Raw genomic sequence first — 17114 nt, forward strand, 5'->3', positions numbered from 1 at the left:
GGAAAAGTGTGACACTTTCTCCTTAATCCATTTGGTTCACAAGATGCTTAATCAGAGGCACTACCCCATGTTTCCCATGGCTGCAGCTGCAGTGGGAGGCACTCACCCCTTCAGCCCTCCTGTTAAATCCCCATGAGGACAGGCAATCCCCAGAGACGCTTGTATCAGAAGTGACATGCCCTAGAGATGTAAGGGGCTTTTCTGCACTCTTTTACAGAAGCCATAACACCTCAACAGACAAATGGCAGCACATTTGGGTTAACTTGAGACACCAATTCCCTCAAACACCTGCCCAGCCCTTCCTGCAAAAGCCACACACTTTTGCATCTATGGCAAACTGATAGAAGTGGAGGAGTACTAAAACATGAACTTGTAGGCTTAAACCCAGATTTAGCTCTCCAAATGAACAGATTTCTGCTAACCTGCCAGAATATTAACTAGCTTATATAAATCTCTTGCTGCCCATTCTCTTAGTCATCTTGCAGCACAAAGCAAAAGGGAAAGAGAACACAGGGACACTAATGCCTTGCACCATAATTTATGATTTATTCCTTCAATTCAGTATCCCTAATCTGTATGGATAACTATGTCACTAAAATCAATGTAGCTCCTAGAGTGGACATACCAATTTACTCCAGATAATGGCACAACTATGGTGGTTAAAATTGCCTCAGTTCCAAAATACTTCAAGATCAAACACAACATATCCAGTTCTGAGTTTTATACCTGACTGAAACTTGCCCTGTATTCCTCCCAAAATACTGCAATATAGATGGTTTCAGATCAAAAGACAAAACTCAAGAAAAGTGAACATCCTCAAGTGTTTTGAAGTTAAGGGATAACAAGATTCTTAAATGACTCTGAACAGTAAAGGCACTTCACTTCCAGCAGACTATGTCTTTGAATATTATGCATTCCTGCCATTAATCTCTTCTACTGAATACCAAGTCTCTTCATTGAAACTCCTGAATTAAGGTTTGTACAGTGACCTTATTTGCCCTAAAAACTGCAGCCATGGTCCAATGTATAATATAAATGTATCATAACTGCATCACCTCCTACACAGATCAGACAAATTAATATTTTAATTATTTCAACATGCTTCCTTAGGATGATTACAAAAATTACTTGATCCATTTGGGACAGTGCAAGCTTCTTTGCAATAGATTGAGAATGCAAATACAAACCACTTCAGGTTTCTATTCACATTCCACTTTCAACATGCCAGCGGTCCACATTAAAACTCCTTCTCCTGAAAACCCAAAAAAATCTCTTTTGCTTAATTTTTTTGGTGCTCTCATTTCTCCTGCTATAATTGAAGGAAAAAAATCCCCAAAGGTAGCAGCAGCCAGATAGATTTCAGATTAACTGTTCTATCTCCAAAAATTCAGGAGCACATTTTTATTATAGCATTATTTATCAGACAAACTCAGTTTTGAAACCAGCTGTCAAGCCTATGAAGCAATTTTAAGCATTGCTGCAGATGGGACTGTAACAAAAATATTTGCATTTGAAACAAGTTGAAAAATAACTACAAAAAGTATTGAGGACATGACCAGTGAGTATCAGCAGTGTTCAGTAAGATAAGAAATTTCAAAGGTTGTAACAATGAATGTAGAACAACATATTGTTCTACATTCATTGTTAAATGCAGAACAACATATTGAGGTACATAAAATATTAAGATGAGCCACAGTTTAGCACAACTCACATAAGGCTATAAAAATGCTGTTACAGCAACAGCCCACAGCTAGCAATAAACTGTAATGTCCTCACTTGGAGAGGATCCTACTTTACTACAAGAAAATCTAGTTTGCCTACAGTGACCTTTACATTTATCTGAAGTAATTTTAATGTAGTTCACCAAAGGCTGACCCGTTTCCTCTCTAACCCTTACCAGAATAGACCATGTAAGTTCTGTTTGCAGGGAACAGCATGACTGCTTTCAGCTGCTCCAAAACAGATCACACAGCTTCTGTTCAGTATAAATACTCAAACCAAAAATCCCAATGGAAATAAAGGGCACTCACTTCTTCAGTGAAACTTAAGAATCATTTGTGTTCACCTCACACCTAAAGTACATAACAATTGAGCTCTGATTGCTTACAAAATATTTAACAAACACACACTGATGGAAAAGTTAATTTAGTCGCACAACTCTTAAGAGGCATTACATCTTGCCAAACCCACAGATGAATTTACATTTACTTTCTAGTTCTATTCCTTTTCCTGTTAAACAGGACTGGGGCTTCTTGCAGCTAAATTCATGCTGCATCTGTGCTTCATCAATTCCAAGAAGAACCATGAGTTTTGCTTCCTTCACAAACCACCTTGGTCACAAGCTAAAAGCACAAGAGAAATCAAATAGTTCCTTCAACCTTGGGATTAAAAAACCTGACTCCCAATAATCTTTTTGCATACAGACTCTCTGATGTCTCAGCTGTACCCATGGAGTACCTTTACCTTCAGATAGGTACTAATTTGAATCCCATTTCTCCACCTCAGAAGTTATTTTCACAAAGCCCTAGAAGCACTGATTTTGAGAGCTCTGCTTTATTAATGAGTGTGACTGAAATTTGGATTGAAGAGGTGAAAGTATTTGGAAGAGAGCAGCACACGATAAATCTCACTGCTTTACTTGAAGAATTTACATATTCAAAAAAGAGAACTATCATGGTTCTTGGGACACACAAAGGGGGAAGCAAAACAAAGCAACACAATTAAGTAAAAATTATTTAAAAGTTGGCAAGAGACTATGGTAGATTATGAAATCACTGGTAAACCTCTGTTACACAGAAGTTTATGTTTCCCTCATTCCTAGGTAACAAGATGAGGAAATTGCCTCAAGCTGTACCAGGGGAAGCTTGGAAAAATTTTATATTAGGAAAAATTTCTTCATTACAAAGAAAAAAATTAGAAAAGAATGGTCAGGTATTGAACCAAACTGCCCAGAGAAGTGGTGCAAGCACTGGTGAAAGTGTTCAAAAACCTTGTGGATGTGACACCTGAGGACAGGGTTTAGTGGTGAATGTGGCAGTGCTGCAGTAACAGACTCTGAATCAGAGGTCTTTCCAAACTTAATGATTCTATGAGCAGAAACTGAAGCTGTGCCTAGACTATGTAAACTCCCTGTCATTAAAAAGCCATCACTAAGGGGAAGACAAAGCATCCAGTTCCACATCCACACCTAGTTATATCCTTTGGCACTATCTGCTGGACCAGCAGGTATGCAAAGCCATCCTTTCCATCCTGTATCAACCAGCACTGCAGGGCATAAGAGCTACCTGTATTTACTTGCCACACCTGATGCAGAAACAAGACATGGAAAAGTTGGGAGGGTGTGTTTCAAATGTTCCTGGTTGTTAGAAAGGGTTAAGGTAATAATAACTAGAGTTTGTGAAGACAATCTGAGAAATAAGAAGAGGAGAGATTGAGAGGAAAGTTATTGTCTTTACAAACAATTTGATGGGTGAAGGTGTGGATGCTAACATCTTTGAAAAGGGGCTCAGTGTCTCTGCTAACTGTGGGCAGCAGGTTCCTTGCAGAGCCCTGACAGCTCAGCCACTGAACCAAACAAGTGGGGTCTGCACAAGCCTGAGTTTCTGAACGTTGGGGTAAAATAGTAGGTTCAAGGGGGGAATATGTGGTCGGCAGTTTGGGAAGGCTGTAACTTCCTAGTGCCTCAGCCAATGGGGAAAGGAAGGGGGCAAGGGAGCTGAGGATGTAAGGAGGCTGCACCCTCCAAAACCTCTACAAAATGCCATGGGTGTGTGCCCCGGTGGACACATTTTTTTTTCTCTCACTCTTTATTCGAATGAAGTTGCAGGACTCCTCTGTCTCCTTTGTGGACATAAGCCTCTGGCATTTGTGGATTTTCCTGACACAAGGAAGAACCTCCTTACTGTGCAGGGCACCGAGCACTGGAACAGGCTGACAGAGAGTGTGGAGTCTCCCTCACCAGGGATATTGAAGAACCATCTGGATGCAATCCTGTGCTCTGGATGACCCAGCTTGAGCAGGGAGGTTGGACCAGATGACCACTTCTGTAATTCTGTCCTATACAACACAAAGTATTTCAGGAATGATGGAATTTTATCACCTATTATACTGTTGATCCCCCTAAAAATTAAGACCAGGCTAACTTGCAGTAATTACATCTGACTCTTCTGAAACTGCTGCTGATCTCAGAAGGCACAACAATAAATACTATTAGTCTACCCATATTAAACAGTGAAAAAGTGTTCAGTACAGAACAATAGCATACAGTCAGAAAGATGCTGACATGAACTACATTTAACAAGGCTCTAACACAAATGAATTGGTCAGCCAGAAATGAGATTTGGAGCAATTTATCATGAGAGGGAGCAATTCCTGCAATCCCATTGCTGCCATTTACTGATATGCTTGCCCTTTTCAGAAGTATGACTTCATTAATTAATTACCAAGGTGCCAAAACACATGACCTGTCAAATCATGGTAATACACTAAAGCACCACAGTCATTATCAAAAGAATCAGAGTGCCCAGCAACTATCAAACTGCAAACTATTCTTAAATTGCCACGTGAACTCACAATTAAAAAAACATTCTGCTTTGAAGGAGCTTTACCACCCAAAGTGAAAAATTTTACTCTGTGGCTGTTCTGAACCTACTCACCTCTTTAGGATCTTAATGTTTTTAGAAAGCACAAGTTCTTAATTTTCTACATCAAATATTAGACACTGTAAAAAGTATTTTCCTGCATCCCACTCAAACAGGTGTCCTTTAACAGACAGCTTCTGAAATAACTTGTGTAGAAAAATAAGAGAGCAGCTCTGAGGAGCGGTCAGATTTTTAATGGACAAAATTTCAATATTTTCCTCTGTAGTGAATTCCTCTGAGCAGTGTACTAGCATAAGTAATATTACTGTATGATGACAATTACAGAAAAATATGTCTACACCTCATGCAACTGAGGGCTACTCTAGAAGCCTCTGGAACTAATTTACTTTATGTAGACACAAAATAATAAAATTTGAAGACAAATGACAGGTCAAATAAATAGTGAAGACTTTGACAGAACACAGATATGTGTTTGGAATGTCTTGGGCAATGTTTCCACTGTATGCAGCATTAATACTCAAAAAAAAAAAACTTGTGCCACTGGAGTATACCACGTTCTCTGAAACATTCTGAATTACACCAACAGAAGTTGTTATATTTACACCAGGCAAATTTGGATGCTTAGCAACAGAAAACTTGTTCTAGCAAACAATTAGCAGCTGGGCAAATAAAATCCCTCTTTGAAAGTTTTCTCACTTAGAAAAACATAGGAAAAATACCCACAGGGAAAAAAAAAGGTGGTATCAGCAAAAGATGAGGAGAAATGAAGCACTAAACCTTTCCCTCCTCCCATCCTCCCCATCCCCAGAAAAGCACAAAGAAAAAGATGAAAGGAAATCTATTTCAAGTCTATTTCAGCTGGCAAATCTACCAGCAGGTATCTGTGCAGGTAACATAGCCTCTAAAAGATGTTATCAACCTTTGCAAAAAAACCCCCAAACAAAACCCCATCACAATCCTCCTTGCTCCCATTAATAAGTGAAACAAGAGAGAAGCTACATACATCAGTCCATACTAAATATATCACAAGATACCAAAGATTTCAGGAAAAAAATGAACTGTTTCCAGCTGGTTGTTTGGAACATCTTGTTTCCATCAAGTCTCTTCACTACCAGTCTTTATATCTGCACAGCCTAACAGAATGGAGCTTTTCTATTTTGTTACTCAGCCTTCCCTCTTTACAGTGCTACAATAAAAGAAATTATGACTTTTGAGGTCACTATGCTAGCATAAGGAATTACATAAAACAATAAGTCTAGGAACTTCTTTTGCAGGAGAACTACCCATAGTTTCGCTGCTCGATGGCTATAGCAGCACTTGTTGATTCCTGGTTTGCAGCAGGAAAGCTTTAGAGGAGGGAACACAAACCGCCCTGGATGCTCAGCTGCACACGCTGCGAGGGCTTTGGGCCTTAGAGAGTCTACCACTACTGGAAAAGCACAAACAGACAGGAAAACCTAACTTAGCTTGGGACGAAAGTTTTGATTCATCTTTCCCCCACTCTCCCTTTCTCAACAAGGCGTGGAAGTTTCTTCCCGCAGCCCGCTGCTCGCTCACAAACACGTCCAGCCGCCGCGACACGGCAGTGGCACTCCTCGGAGCCCCAGCGCCTGGTCCCCGGGGCCCGGGGCGGGCTCCATCACCTTCCCCCGGCCAAAGGGCCGCACGGGAAGGGGAAGGAGGCCCGGCCGGAGCGGGGCCCCCCTCGGCCCCACGGCCCGCCCGTGGCGCGGGGGCGGTGTCGGGACCCCGTCCGGCCCCGCGGCCGGGCAGGGGCGGCAGGCACGTCTGTCCCCCCCGGGGGCTTACCAGCTCTTCCTCGCCGCCTGAGCTCGGGTCGGGGTAGGTTCAGCGACCCGGAACATGAACCCGGCACCTCCCCCGGCCGCTCCCCGAGGAGGCTGGCGCCGCTTCGCAGAGACTGGGCGAGGGGAGGCGGGCGGGGGTCGAGGGCGGGAGGGCTCGGGCCGGGCGGGGAGGGCGCGGGCGGCCGGCGCTGCTCCTCAGTCCCCCATGATGAGAGCCCGGAAGCAGCCGCAGCACCGGAGGAAGCCGGACGCGACCACCTCGCCTCTTCCCTTCCCTGGCCCGGCCGCTGCTCAGGGGCGCCGCGCTCCCTCCAGCACCCCCGGCTCGGGTCGGGTGCAGCCCCGCGGAGCGCCCGCTGCCGCCGGAGCCCTGCCCGTGCCGCGCCGCGGGGCCGCCGGCAGCAGCGACACCCCCGCGCTCGAGCGCACTGGGACGGTCCCGTTGCTATGGCGGCAGCGTCTTGCGGGCGGGAGGAGCGAGCCAGTATGGCCGCGCTGGCCCGGCTTCAGGAGAGACTGGCGGGACTCCGGGAGGAGTATTTCCTTACGAACAGGTACTCGGGCCGTGCCGGTGGTGGGGCGGGATGAACCGCCTTATGCCGGGCTGGGGCGGACGGGCCCCGCTCTCCGCCGGCAACGCGATGGAGGCCGCCCCCCTGGAAACTGTCCGGTTCTGGGCTCCTGAGTACGAGGGAGACACGGAGCTCCTGCAGAAGGTCCAGCAGAAGGCTATGAAGATGATTAAGGAACTGGAACACCCCTCTTACGGGGAAAGGCTGAGGGAGCTGGGCCTGTTGAGCCTCTAAAAGAGACGAGTGAAAGAGAACCTCGTCCGTATCTCTAAGTATGTGAAGGGAGAATGTGACGACGATGGACCGGGCTCTTCTCGGCGGTGCCAAGCAATAGGACAAATGGCAATGGGTAGAGACTGGACGCACTGCAAGTTCAATCTAAATATGAGTAACAACTTTATTGTGCAGATCACCAAGCACTGGGACAGGTTGACCACAGAGAGTGTCGAGTCTTCCTCCCTGGAAATACTGAAGAACGGTCTGGACACAATCCTGTGCCCTGTGCTCTGGGGTGACCCTGTTTGAGCAGGGGGGTTGGACCAGATGACCCACTGTGGTCCCTCCCAGCCTGACCCTCTCTGTGATTATACGATTCTGTGAAACTATTTCGCTTTAAAATCCCTCCCGAGAGCACCAACCCATCGCCTTTCCCCCAATATTTCCACAGCAATCTGATGAGACCTGGCGCAGCGTCTTTAAGGGGCCCGTTAATACACAGAAAACATTGAATGTCCCACTCTTCCCCGCCCCACGATAATTTTGAGGGAAAAGGAGCCTCTGTAAAATCCTGAAACGCGCCGAGCCTCGCAAGTTCCGCTCTCTCCCTCCTGGGGAGCCGAGCTCCTTTCCGCGGTCCCGCCTCTGCTGCGCTCTAGAGCTGCTGCCCTTCCCTGAGCATCCCTCGAGATGCGGACCCAGCGTTGAGTCCCTGCTCTCTTGGCTTACATCTGTGACTGCGCTTGGACGTTTGTCCTCTTGAAAAGACACTACTTATTTTTTAATATTTAAATATATATATATATTTTTTTTTTTTAAAGTTAATTGAAAGAGATCAGATCAGATCTGTTACCCTTGTCCTCACCAACTGGGATAGTTTCTGCCAAGTTTTCTGACTCCCAGAATGGTGGTGGCCAACTTTTCCCAGACCAGGTTTTTGGAAATTGAAAGTTGTAAGACTTACTTAAATATTGCAGAGATTTGTCCCATAAATCCTTTTATTCAGCTGCACTGTTCCTGTATCTGTAATGAAAAAGCTCAAACCTAAAAAAACCCCACCAAACATGTTTAGCACAGTTGTGGGTTTTTTTCTTCACTAATTAATGAATCATTTATTTTTGAATCTAATTACAACATCATTAGCATGAATAACAAAGCTCCTGAACATCACTGAAAGTTACAGAGATCAAGTCCTGCCTGCATGTACAGTGTTGTGTTTTTCTGCTCTTTGCCTGAACTTTCACTCATACTCTTGTGGCTGTACACACAGCAGTTCACTAAACAAATGTCAGTTGCAGAAGGCTATGCTTGTTTTTCACATGTTTCAGGTTAGAAAGAGCAGTCTGAGCCAGACTTGGAAATCCATTGGAGGGCAGCATGCTTGTTGTTTGGGGATTTCTTTTTTGGCAGAGCTCTCCAAAAATGAATTGTTTCCCGTTTAAGAATGGGCTATGATCTGTTAGTTTCAGAAAATTCAGATTTGCAACTGGGAATGCAAATGAGAGCATTCAAAAAGTCCAGCAGAGCAACAAGTCTTAGTAATGTTTTTCTGATCTTAATAACATTCCTGTTGTGCTTTATGCAGAACTCTGTTTATGTGAGACGTATAAGGTGTCCTAAGCTGGCTATTTAGGGAAAGCACCTTTCCAGAGAACAACTTCCCCAATGATGCCACAGTGCAAGAACACCATGAGCTTGCATTTTAAGAAATACCCTTAGCATAAGGATAAGATTATACAAGTTCCATTAATTCATTATTTTAAGGGTTACACAATTTTATCACTCTACTCATTCAAAAACCTACTTTTATTTACTGTAGTATCTGTATGTCAGGTGCTTGAGTAGGCCTTTTAAACTTTCAGTACAGCCTTTGTGAAGTATCTGTGACTCTCAAGAGCTTAATTCAAGCAGTATGACAACTGGGCAATCTGATCAAAAGGGCAGATATCTGCTTGAGAAACTTCCACCTCAAAACACTTCTGCTGGCAAGGCAGCTGGGAGTGTTTGTGGAACTATCCTGTGAGAAAAACAACTCTGTTGTTGGTTTGCTTCTATAAACTTTAGAAGGACATCTCTCTCCCCCTGGCCAGGCAAGACTGAATGGCAACTAGGAAAAATCTATCAGGGAGTAAGAGAGGAGAAGGCTTCTGCTCTTCCAGAAGACCTGTCACTGCCAAGTGGGTAGCACTGGGTTTGGAGCTGGCACCTCTGATGTGCCCAGTCCCATATCCCCCTCATTTCCAAGCTGTAATTGTGGCTGCCTGTCCAGGCCCAAATCGCTCATAGCCTTTTGATCAAAATAATACCCTTTCCTTAATCCTCTAAGGAAAAGTATTCTGCAGGTGTCTGCTTCTTGTTGAAGACTAGGAAGCTGTGCAGGAAAGGAACAAGAAAACTCTCTTAGTTTTGAAAACTATTCATTTTTAGGTAAAAAAACTTGTTTCCCAGAGTTTTCAGGCACTGAGAATGTCTGAAGCAGATCAGACAGTGAAAATTTGTGCCCATTTAATGTGATTGAGAGCACATGCTGCACCAGATGATATAAAATGAGTGGAGCTAATGTTTCTTGATCTCTGGTAGTAAATCTGCAATTCATTTAATTTTCTGACATATAATGAGGATAATCCTAATTTATCAGATAAACAATAATCTTGTTGGTATTTACTGAGGCAATTAATGTTGACATGAAACTTTGTTAGGAGAGCTAATTAAGAAAACTAACTAATAGTAACCTAAATGTTATTTTTTGTCAGGTAACAAATTAAAGAATTTGGTGACTATGTTCCTAATAAAAATGGGAAAGAATAAAAATAAATGAAAATTAAAATTTAATTTTCAGTTCAAAGACTTGTCAGTTACTTACATTTTGAAACAAACAACAGAAGAATAAAAGCTAGAGGCAATCTCATAGCTGAGTTCTACCCATCAGCATTGAAACTCATAATGGTAACAGTTTCTTTCTGAACTCTCTGAAAAGTCTCCTCCAGACTGACAATACGTTTCTTTAATCTCTTTTAGTTTCATAGTCTTCCTTACGTGACTTTTAGCTTTGTCACAAACATTGTAGGTTCGCAATTTTATACAGTTATGTGATTTTTATTGTAACTCAGGCCTAATTATCATTAAAGCATTATCCACATATTTCACCTACAATGGAAGAAGTCCATGTTACATGCTGGCATGTATCTACGTATTGTATGGGAATAAGAAATGCCCACTCACAAAACTTACATCCACTACAAGCTGCAATATTCTTTGTTACCTGCATACTATGCAACTAATATAAATTAAATTTTTCTGCACTAACACTGATGTAGAATTAAAAGCAAAAAACCTGGTGAAAATGATCCCAAGCTGCAACAATAAAATATATTTAGAATAATATTTTTGCTTTGGTTCTACATTTCCATGCGGAGAAATATTACTACTTTTATATTTTTTCAGAGCTATAGATGAAGACAGAATAATAAAGTACAAAGCTGCTGTCAGGATCCAGCGCTGGTTTCGAGCATGCCGTGTCCGAGCCTATCTGAGGTAGTATATCAAGCCTATTATAATCCATGTTTCAGCATTGAATTTTTCCTCAAAATTTCTCATGGTATTACTTGATTTTAATAAAATTGGAGCATTTTGGAAAAAAAAAGGCAATAACTGTTTCCCAGTTTTTCAACAGAACTAAATATATGCTGTGTCATTGTAAGAAATAACAATTTTTTGGCTTTTAGAACTGTATACAATTAAAAAGTCATGATGCTAGAAAGCATGGAAATTATCTTCAGAATAGATACACAGTATTGCTTAAGAAATCTTGTTATCAGTGGGAGAAAAAGAAGTAACTAGATGTCCCCTGGATATGCTGTTTCAGAGACATTTCATGTAGAAACATGGAATATCCTGCGTTGCAAGGGCCCACCAGTGTCTTCAAAGTCCAACTCACGGCCCTGCACAGGACAGTCCCAAGAGTCATACCATGTGCATGAGAGCAGTGTCAAAATGCTTTTTGAACTCAAGCAGAATTGGGCTGTGACTGCTTCTCTGGGAAGCCTTTCCGGTGCCCAACCACCATCTGAGTGAAAAACTTTTTCTAATATCCAACACAGATCTTCCCAACACAGCTTCAGGCCACTCCCTCCTTGTCACTGGTCACCTGAGAGAATCAGTGCCTGCCTCTCTGCTTCCACTTGTTGGAAGGTGTGAACTGCACTGGTCTCTCCTCAGTCTCCTTCAGGCTGAACAGAAGTGACCTTCAAGGCCCTTCACCAGCTTTGTTCTGGGAAATGCTGAATAAACACTGGACTTGATCTTGGAGGTAGTTTCCAACCTTAGTGATTCCATGATTTTATAACATTGTTAAAAATTTCCTGGAAACTGTGATTGGTCCATTCTCCCAGAAAGCCTTCTTCCATTTTAATGTTATAAGCCAAGCTGGCCAAGCTCATCTGGTCAAACTTCTGTATTTTCATAAAACAGGGCGGTTGAGGGAGAGGGATTGTTACACCTTCTAGTTTGACCTCTTGCCTGTTGGAATTAATTGTACATCATCCAGACCTATTGTATGAAACCTAAAGAATTATTAGCTTAAATAGCATTTGCTACTTAATGGCCAATATTTTCCCCATAGGAAGATAGGCTGCAGTCATTATGTACACTTAGAAGAAATGTACTTAAGCTGCATCAGAGGAGGTTCAGATGAGATAATAGAAAAAAAATTCAATTAAAGAATTATTAGGCATTGAAATGAGTTGCACGGGAAGATGGCAGAGTCACCATCTCCTGAAGTTCAAGATGTATCTGTATGTGACACTTGGGAATATGATTTAGGAGTGATTATGGTGCTGTTGGGTGGACAATTGGACGAGATCCTGTTGAAGGTTTCTTCCAAGCTTGATTGATTCTATAATTCTTTGAGTGTCTCTGGTTTACTTAGAACAACAGGCTCAATGTTGCCAATTCTCAGTGTTCTGAATTATCCAAAGACTGCCTTCACTGAGTGCAGTGCAGGCTTATAAGTTTGATGTCCATAGTTAGGTGGTATAAATGATCCCTTGTACAGCTTTTTCCATTTCCCAAAGTAATGATTCAATAATTTTCTGCAAAAGCTTATGTGACATCAATGATGAACTTTTTTAGTAGCAACATATATGTCTATATAAAAATTAATTAATTAAGGACAAAGTAAGCATTCACAATTAAGCTAGACTAATTTTATAAAAGCAAAAAGGTGTCTAAAAGTGAAAAAGTATCTAAAAATTCAAGTGTCAGTAGGTTTTGTCAAATAGTTAAAAATGGTATAATGAAGTAGTATAATGATGTAATGGTATGTGAAAATGTTGCGTGGGAAAGAAAAAATTCTGAACTGGTCAGATTTGTTGGTTAAAACCATGAAAATGAAACAATTTATTATGCAAACTAAATTTGTAAGGCTTTTTTATTGATCTTTTCTAATAGTATACAGGTAAGTTTACAGTAACCCATGTTTTCCAAAAACAAAAGTATGTGTGTGTGAATAAATATATGTATATAACGGTCTGTGTGTGTGTGCATATGTATATATGTATATATATACATGTATATGCATAAAGTATGCTTGTAGTGGTCATTTGTATGATGCATAATACACTGTATGTTATTTTTATTATCATGAAATTTTAATGGGTCTTAAGTCTGAAAAACTAATTACTTTGTTAATATGTTTCATTTTAGATATCTGAGCAAAATGGCGACTTTGATACAAAAGTGGTGGAGAGGTTATCTAAGAAGAAAAAGCTTCAAAGAAGTAGTGGAGGTAGAAAAGTACTTTTTAAAATTTTGTTTGGTTTTTTGTAGAATATGTATGAATAATTCATTTGCTCATCATGAAATTAAAAAGCTGAAACTCCATCTTTTATACACACAGACACACTCTTAACTGTACTGCAATGAAAAGCACCATTAATTTCAGCAAGCCTACACTTAACAATCAAGATAAGTCAGTGTTTAAGTGTTTGCAGCCCTGGAGTGTTGGTCCCCAAACCAGCAATGAGATCTGCTCATGCAGAAATCTGCCCACATGATACTAATTGCAGGATTGGAGTTTTACAAGATGCTCCTTCTGGTTTTTTTCTTCTTTTTCCTTTTTTTTTTCTTTTTTTTTGTGGCAGAACTTTTAATTTTGAAAATAAAATAAGCCAATGTGTCTACACATTGCTATTTTATGTTTTAGTGGTTTAAATTACTTACTTAATGAACTTAGAAGTATTTGAGGTCTTGCCTTAAGACGCAAAGGAGATTGTAGTAGATATAATACCTGTGATGGGCCTGAAGAGAGTGAATGTGTGATAGCACACAATCTAAAACGTCTGCTATAAGGTTTAGGGGACTAAGAAGAAAATAATTTAACATAAAATATGTGATTTACTTCACTAATTTATCAATTTATATTAATGTTTTACAATACTGTTAAACTTGTTAGTCATTTATTCTTGATTAATTTTGTTAAATTGCTGCTTTTAAGTCAAAACAGATGATTAAAGAAGTAAAAACAGAGATAGAATAAACCATATATTACCAACCAAAGTTCATACACCCTACTAAATTATGTTTTCAAGTATCAGGACTCGCGTACCTGAAAGATCATTTATTTTTTACCCAAGTCTATCAATAATCTATGTAAAGATTTTCTCTCTTCCAACTTACTATCTGGCTTAACTGATAAATGATGAGCCATCCTTTCAGTTTGTGGTTTTCACTCATCTTCTGAAAGTAATCCTTGAATACAGAGCAGATAGCTGCATGGTTGCATTGGGTTCTGTTTTGAAAAAAGTAGGACTTAAGCTGAATATTATTCCTGAGTATAAGGAAGGTTTGTTTAATCTAGGAAAGCTTCTGTAGAAGAGAGACATGATAATCTATATTAAAATTTGTTAATGAAAACAAAGGATCTGTGCAGTCAGTGGGACAAGGGAAGGAAGAAATCAACGTGATCAAACAGTTTGCCTGTAATCGCAGACCTGAGAGAGCTAACATCATAAAGCCCTCCTCAGCTTTCTGTTGTTGAATATAATTCTGAGAAGTAAAATTGTCTTTAATCAATAAAGACCTATGAATATTTAGTTCTTCAAAAAGACATAACTGAAATTCTTGCCAAATCTGAAGTCTATGAAACAATGTAGGACAAAAAATTCTGCAACTTAATACACATATTCTAAATCAGATGATGAATTCATCCAGTTTCTGGATTCCAGTACTTATCCAGTGCTAGCCAGGGCTCTAGAGGAAGAGAATCTCATTAGAAAGCTTACAAATTTTACAGCAATCAGCACAGGAAATGATCTTTTCTTCTTAAAAACTACATTTTGTTTTGTTTTGCCATCACTTTGATTGGAGAAGACTAAATAGAACAGCTTGATTGGAAGCTAACCTGAGAACCACACAAGTATGATATAATTCTACTCCCTTTGGACTGCTGTATTCTGTGTGTTTTGGGGTGGACTTAAATATAAAGTGTGAGTTAATACCTTATATTTGTTATTTTGCTATCTTTATTCAATTAACGGAATATGTAAAATGCAAAATCTCAGCATCTTAATATAATTTTCAAGTTAAAAGATCAGGCAATGCTTGCAATGAACTCTTGCTAGTAACTGTTGTAATGACTCCTGACAATGAAAGACAATGATGCATTTGGCATGATAGTTCCTTAAATGCACTGGTCACTTTAAAATTTGTCTGCTGATAGTGATTGGATTGGTATCTGCTGCCAGCAAACAAGGCAAAGCATATGCACAAAATACCCATGATTGCTTGATAATAAATCATTTTAATGATTATATTCAAAATTGTGAAATGTGAATGGTACTGATGCGGAAAATAACAAAGGCTGAGGTTCATCAGATTGGCTGTCCATATGTGCATCACCACTAGTATTTCATTTGCTTCTCCTCCAGAGCCTCTTCCTTTGATTGCTAAGAGATATATTTGGTAAAAAACCTAAAAAAACTTGCAACTATTGATGGCATTTATATGATTAAAGTTAGGTGCCTTTCTATTCTAAATAAAAGTGATTTGATATAAAGCTTTGTTTCCTAATTAATCTCAAGCTAAAAGCTAAAATTAAGAAATGCTCCCCTACAGTTTTCTTAACAACTTGGTTACATTGATTGTGTTGAATTCTGAAAGTTTGCATGACCTGCAGGAAGGTATGAATTTTAGAATCAGGCAAACACCAGAACATGAAACAAACTATTCATCATTGTTTCTTTATTACTATTTTCTCAATGCCAAGGAATCATTTGCTAAAGCAAGGGGAATTGTAACATTTCATTATTATATGAAGCTGGCATGCATGATGGCCATATTTTCAGTTTACTTTGGAAGGAGATGCAGTTGAGAAAAGAATATTTTATGTTATGTAGTTTGGCACCACCCTAAGTGATTTACCTTCAAGTCAATAACCACTTTTAAATAGTTCCAGTCCAATAGGAATTAGGCAAATACCTATTTGCTCTACAAGCCCGCCAAAATACACCATGATCACATTCACAATTTAGACCATGTGTTGCTTCCTTCTCTCAACCTCGATCTCATTCTCAAACTCAGTCAGATCCCTGGTTATTCAAATTCTTTGAATTTGTCATTTTGTATTAACTCTGTAAAACTAAAGAAGACACTATCATTTGTAGATGATCCCCAAGCATGTTTTTAAATACACTATGAGGAAGTATACAAAAGTTTGTGTATATAAGGCTTCAAATATGTTTTGAAAACCTACACGTAAGGTAAGCTGGTAGGAAGGCCTGTATATTAATTTCAGAATTCACAACAAAGACGTCTTGGCTCAGAAGTAGAGACGGTACATGGATGATTTGGGAAAGTAATTCTTTCCAGAGAGTCAACGAGGCAGTGTCACGTTTGAATTGGCACTTAGTGAAAAATGAGGGGCAATCCATAAGCATGGGCTGAACTCCATGAAATTCCACTTAAAAATAAGAAAAGTGTCTTCTGGATAAGCAAGCCCCAGTTCTGGAAAGAATCTTTTGCTTATTAGGAGAGCACATAAATGTAGACTTGTGTTGAAGCACTAAATTATGACACTAAATTATGACACATTGTTTTTGTGAATAGCAATGAACACCTTCTCTATCATTTGTAATATGATACAAATGATAATCAGGATTAGAAAACAAAGGGCAAATACATTTGCAAAAGAACCTAGATGGTGACACAGCCTTTGGCTTTTGGTGCAAGAATAAAGTTGAAGGACAGTTGCATGAGCAGTTCTGCATTGGAAAGACTTGTGATTTAGAGCAAGAGTTGAGTAAACGCAGGAATGTGTAACTTCCTTCTTGTTTTGGGTGACCCTCTTAAGTGGTGGTGGGGTAAGGCCTGGATTCCTCACACCTTAGTGTGAGTGGGGTGTGCAAGATCAAACCTTGGTTGCCATTGACTGTTTTTGTAAGTAGTAGGGGGAGTTCTTCAATACTTGGCCAAGCTCAGAGTCAAAGTGGTCCCACATTGTCTCTCAGTATGGATGATATAAAGAGCATTAATGATGTAAGGTGTCCAATTTATTAAGTTCTTCAGTGAAATGGTATGCATTCAGACCTAAGTGCTCTCAGCTTTCAAATATGAGAAAAATAAACAAAAAGGTGTAAAATTGTTTCTTTTAATCACTGATGGACAGAAATCTGATGAATGTTTTTAAGCTTAGGAACATTTCAAGCTTCCATTAAAATGTATTTTATCTATTTGGTAGTGTGGTAACTCTTATGTTCCCTTCCAAAGAAAGAAAAGATGAGCTGCAACCCAAAATTGCATCAATTTAATCAAGCAGTTTAGGGATATACTTAAGCAGGCAACCATTATTTCAGCCCATTATTAGCTATCTACAGTTAGTATCACTCAGTAAATACCTATGGAGAATAAAGGGGAGAGAGACA

At 40.1% G+C, this 17114-nt stretch overlaps 2 protein-coding genes across 4 annotated transcripts in view; one reads left to right on the forward strand and one right to left on the reverse strand.

Moving 5' to 3' along the window:
- GPATCH2 (G-patch domain containing 2) overlaps positions 1–6732 on the reverse strand; it is a 119816-nt gene extending 113084 nt beyond the window's left edge. Inside the window, exon 1 of one of the 2 annotated variants that reach the window (XM_064709135.1) lies at positions 6411–6728. In XM_064709135.1, coding sequence (XP_064565205.1) covers positions 6411–6466 — 56 coding nt within the window. In that variant the 5' untranslated portion in view covers positions 6467–6728. Of the gene's footprint in view, positions 1–6410 lie in introns of both variants that reach the window. The other variant, XM_064709136.1, reaches the window with a different exon arrangement.
- The window catches only part of SPATA17 (spermatogenesis associated 17), an 86317-nt gene continuing 75898 nt past the window's right edge, over positions 6696–17114 (forward strand). Inside the window, exons 1-3 of one of the 2 annotated variants that reach the window (XM_064709137.1) lie at positions 6696–6963; positions 10642–10731; positions 12901–12982. In XM_064709137.1, coding sequence (XP_064565207.1) covers positions 6857–6963; positions 10642–10731; positions 12901–12982 — 279 coding nt within the window. In that variant the 5' untranslated portion in view covers positions 6696–6856. Of the gene's footprint in view, positions 6964–9599; positions 9625–10641; positions 10732–12900; positions 12983–17114 lie in introns of those variants that run through there. The other variant, XM_064709138.1, reaches the window with a different exon arrangement.

Source organism: Zonotrichia leucophrys, chromosome 3, assembly GCF_028769735.1.
Source record: "Zonotrichia leucophrys gambelii isolate GWCS_2022_RI chromosome 3, RI_Zleu_2.0, whole genome shotgun sequence".
Taxonomy (NCBI): domain Eukaryota; kingdom Metazoa; phylum Chordata; class Aves; order Passeriformes; family Passerellidae; genus Zonotrichia; species Zonotrichia leucophrys.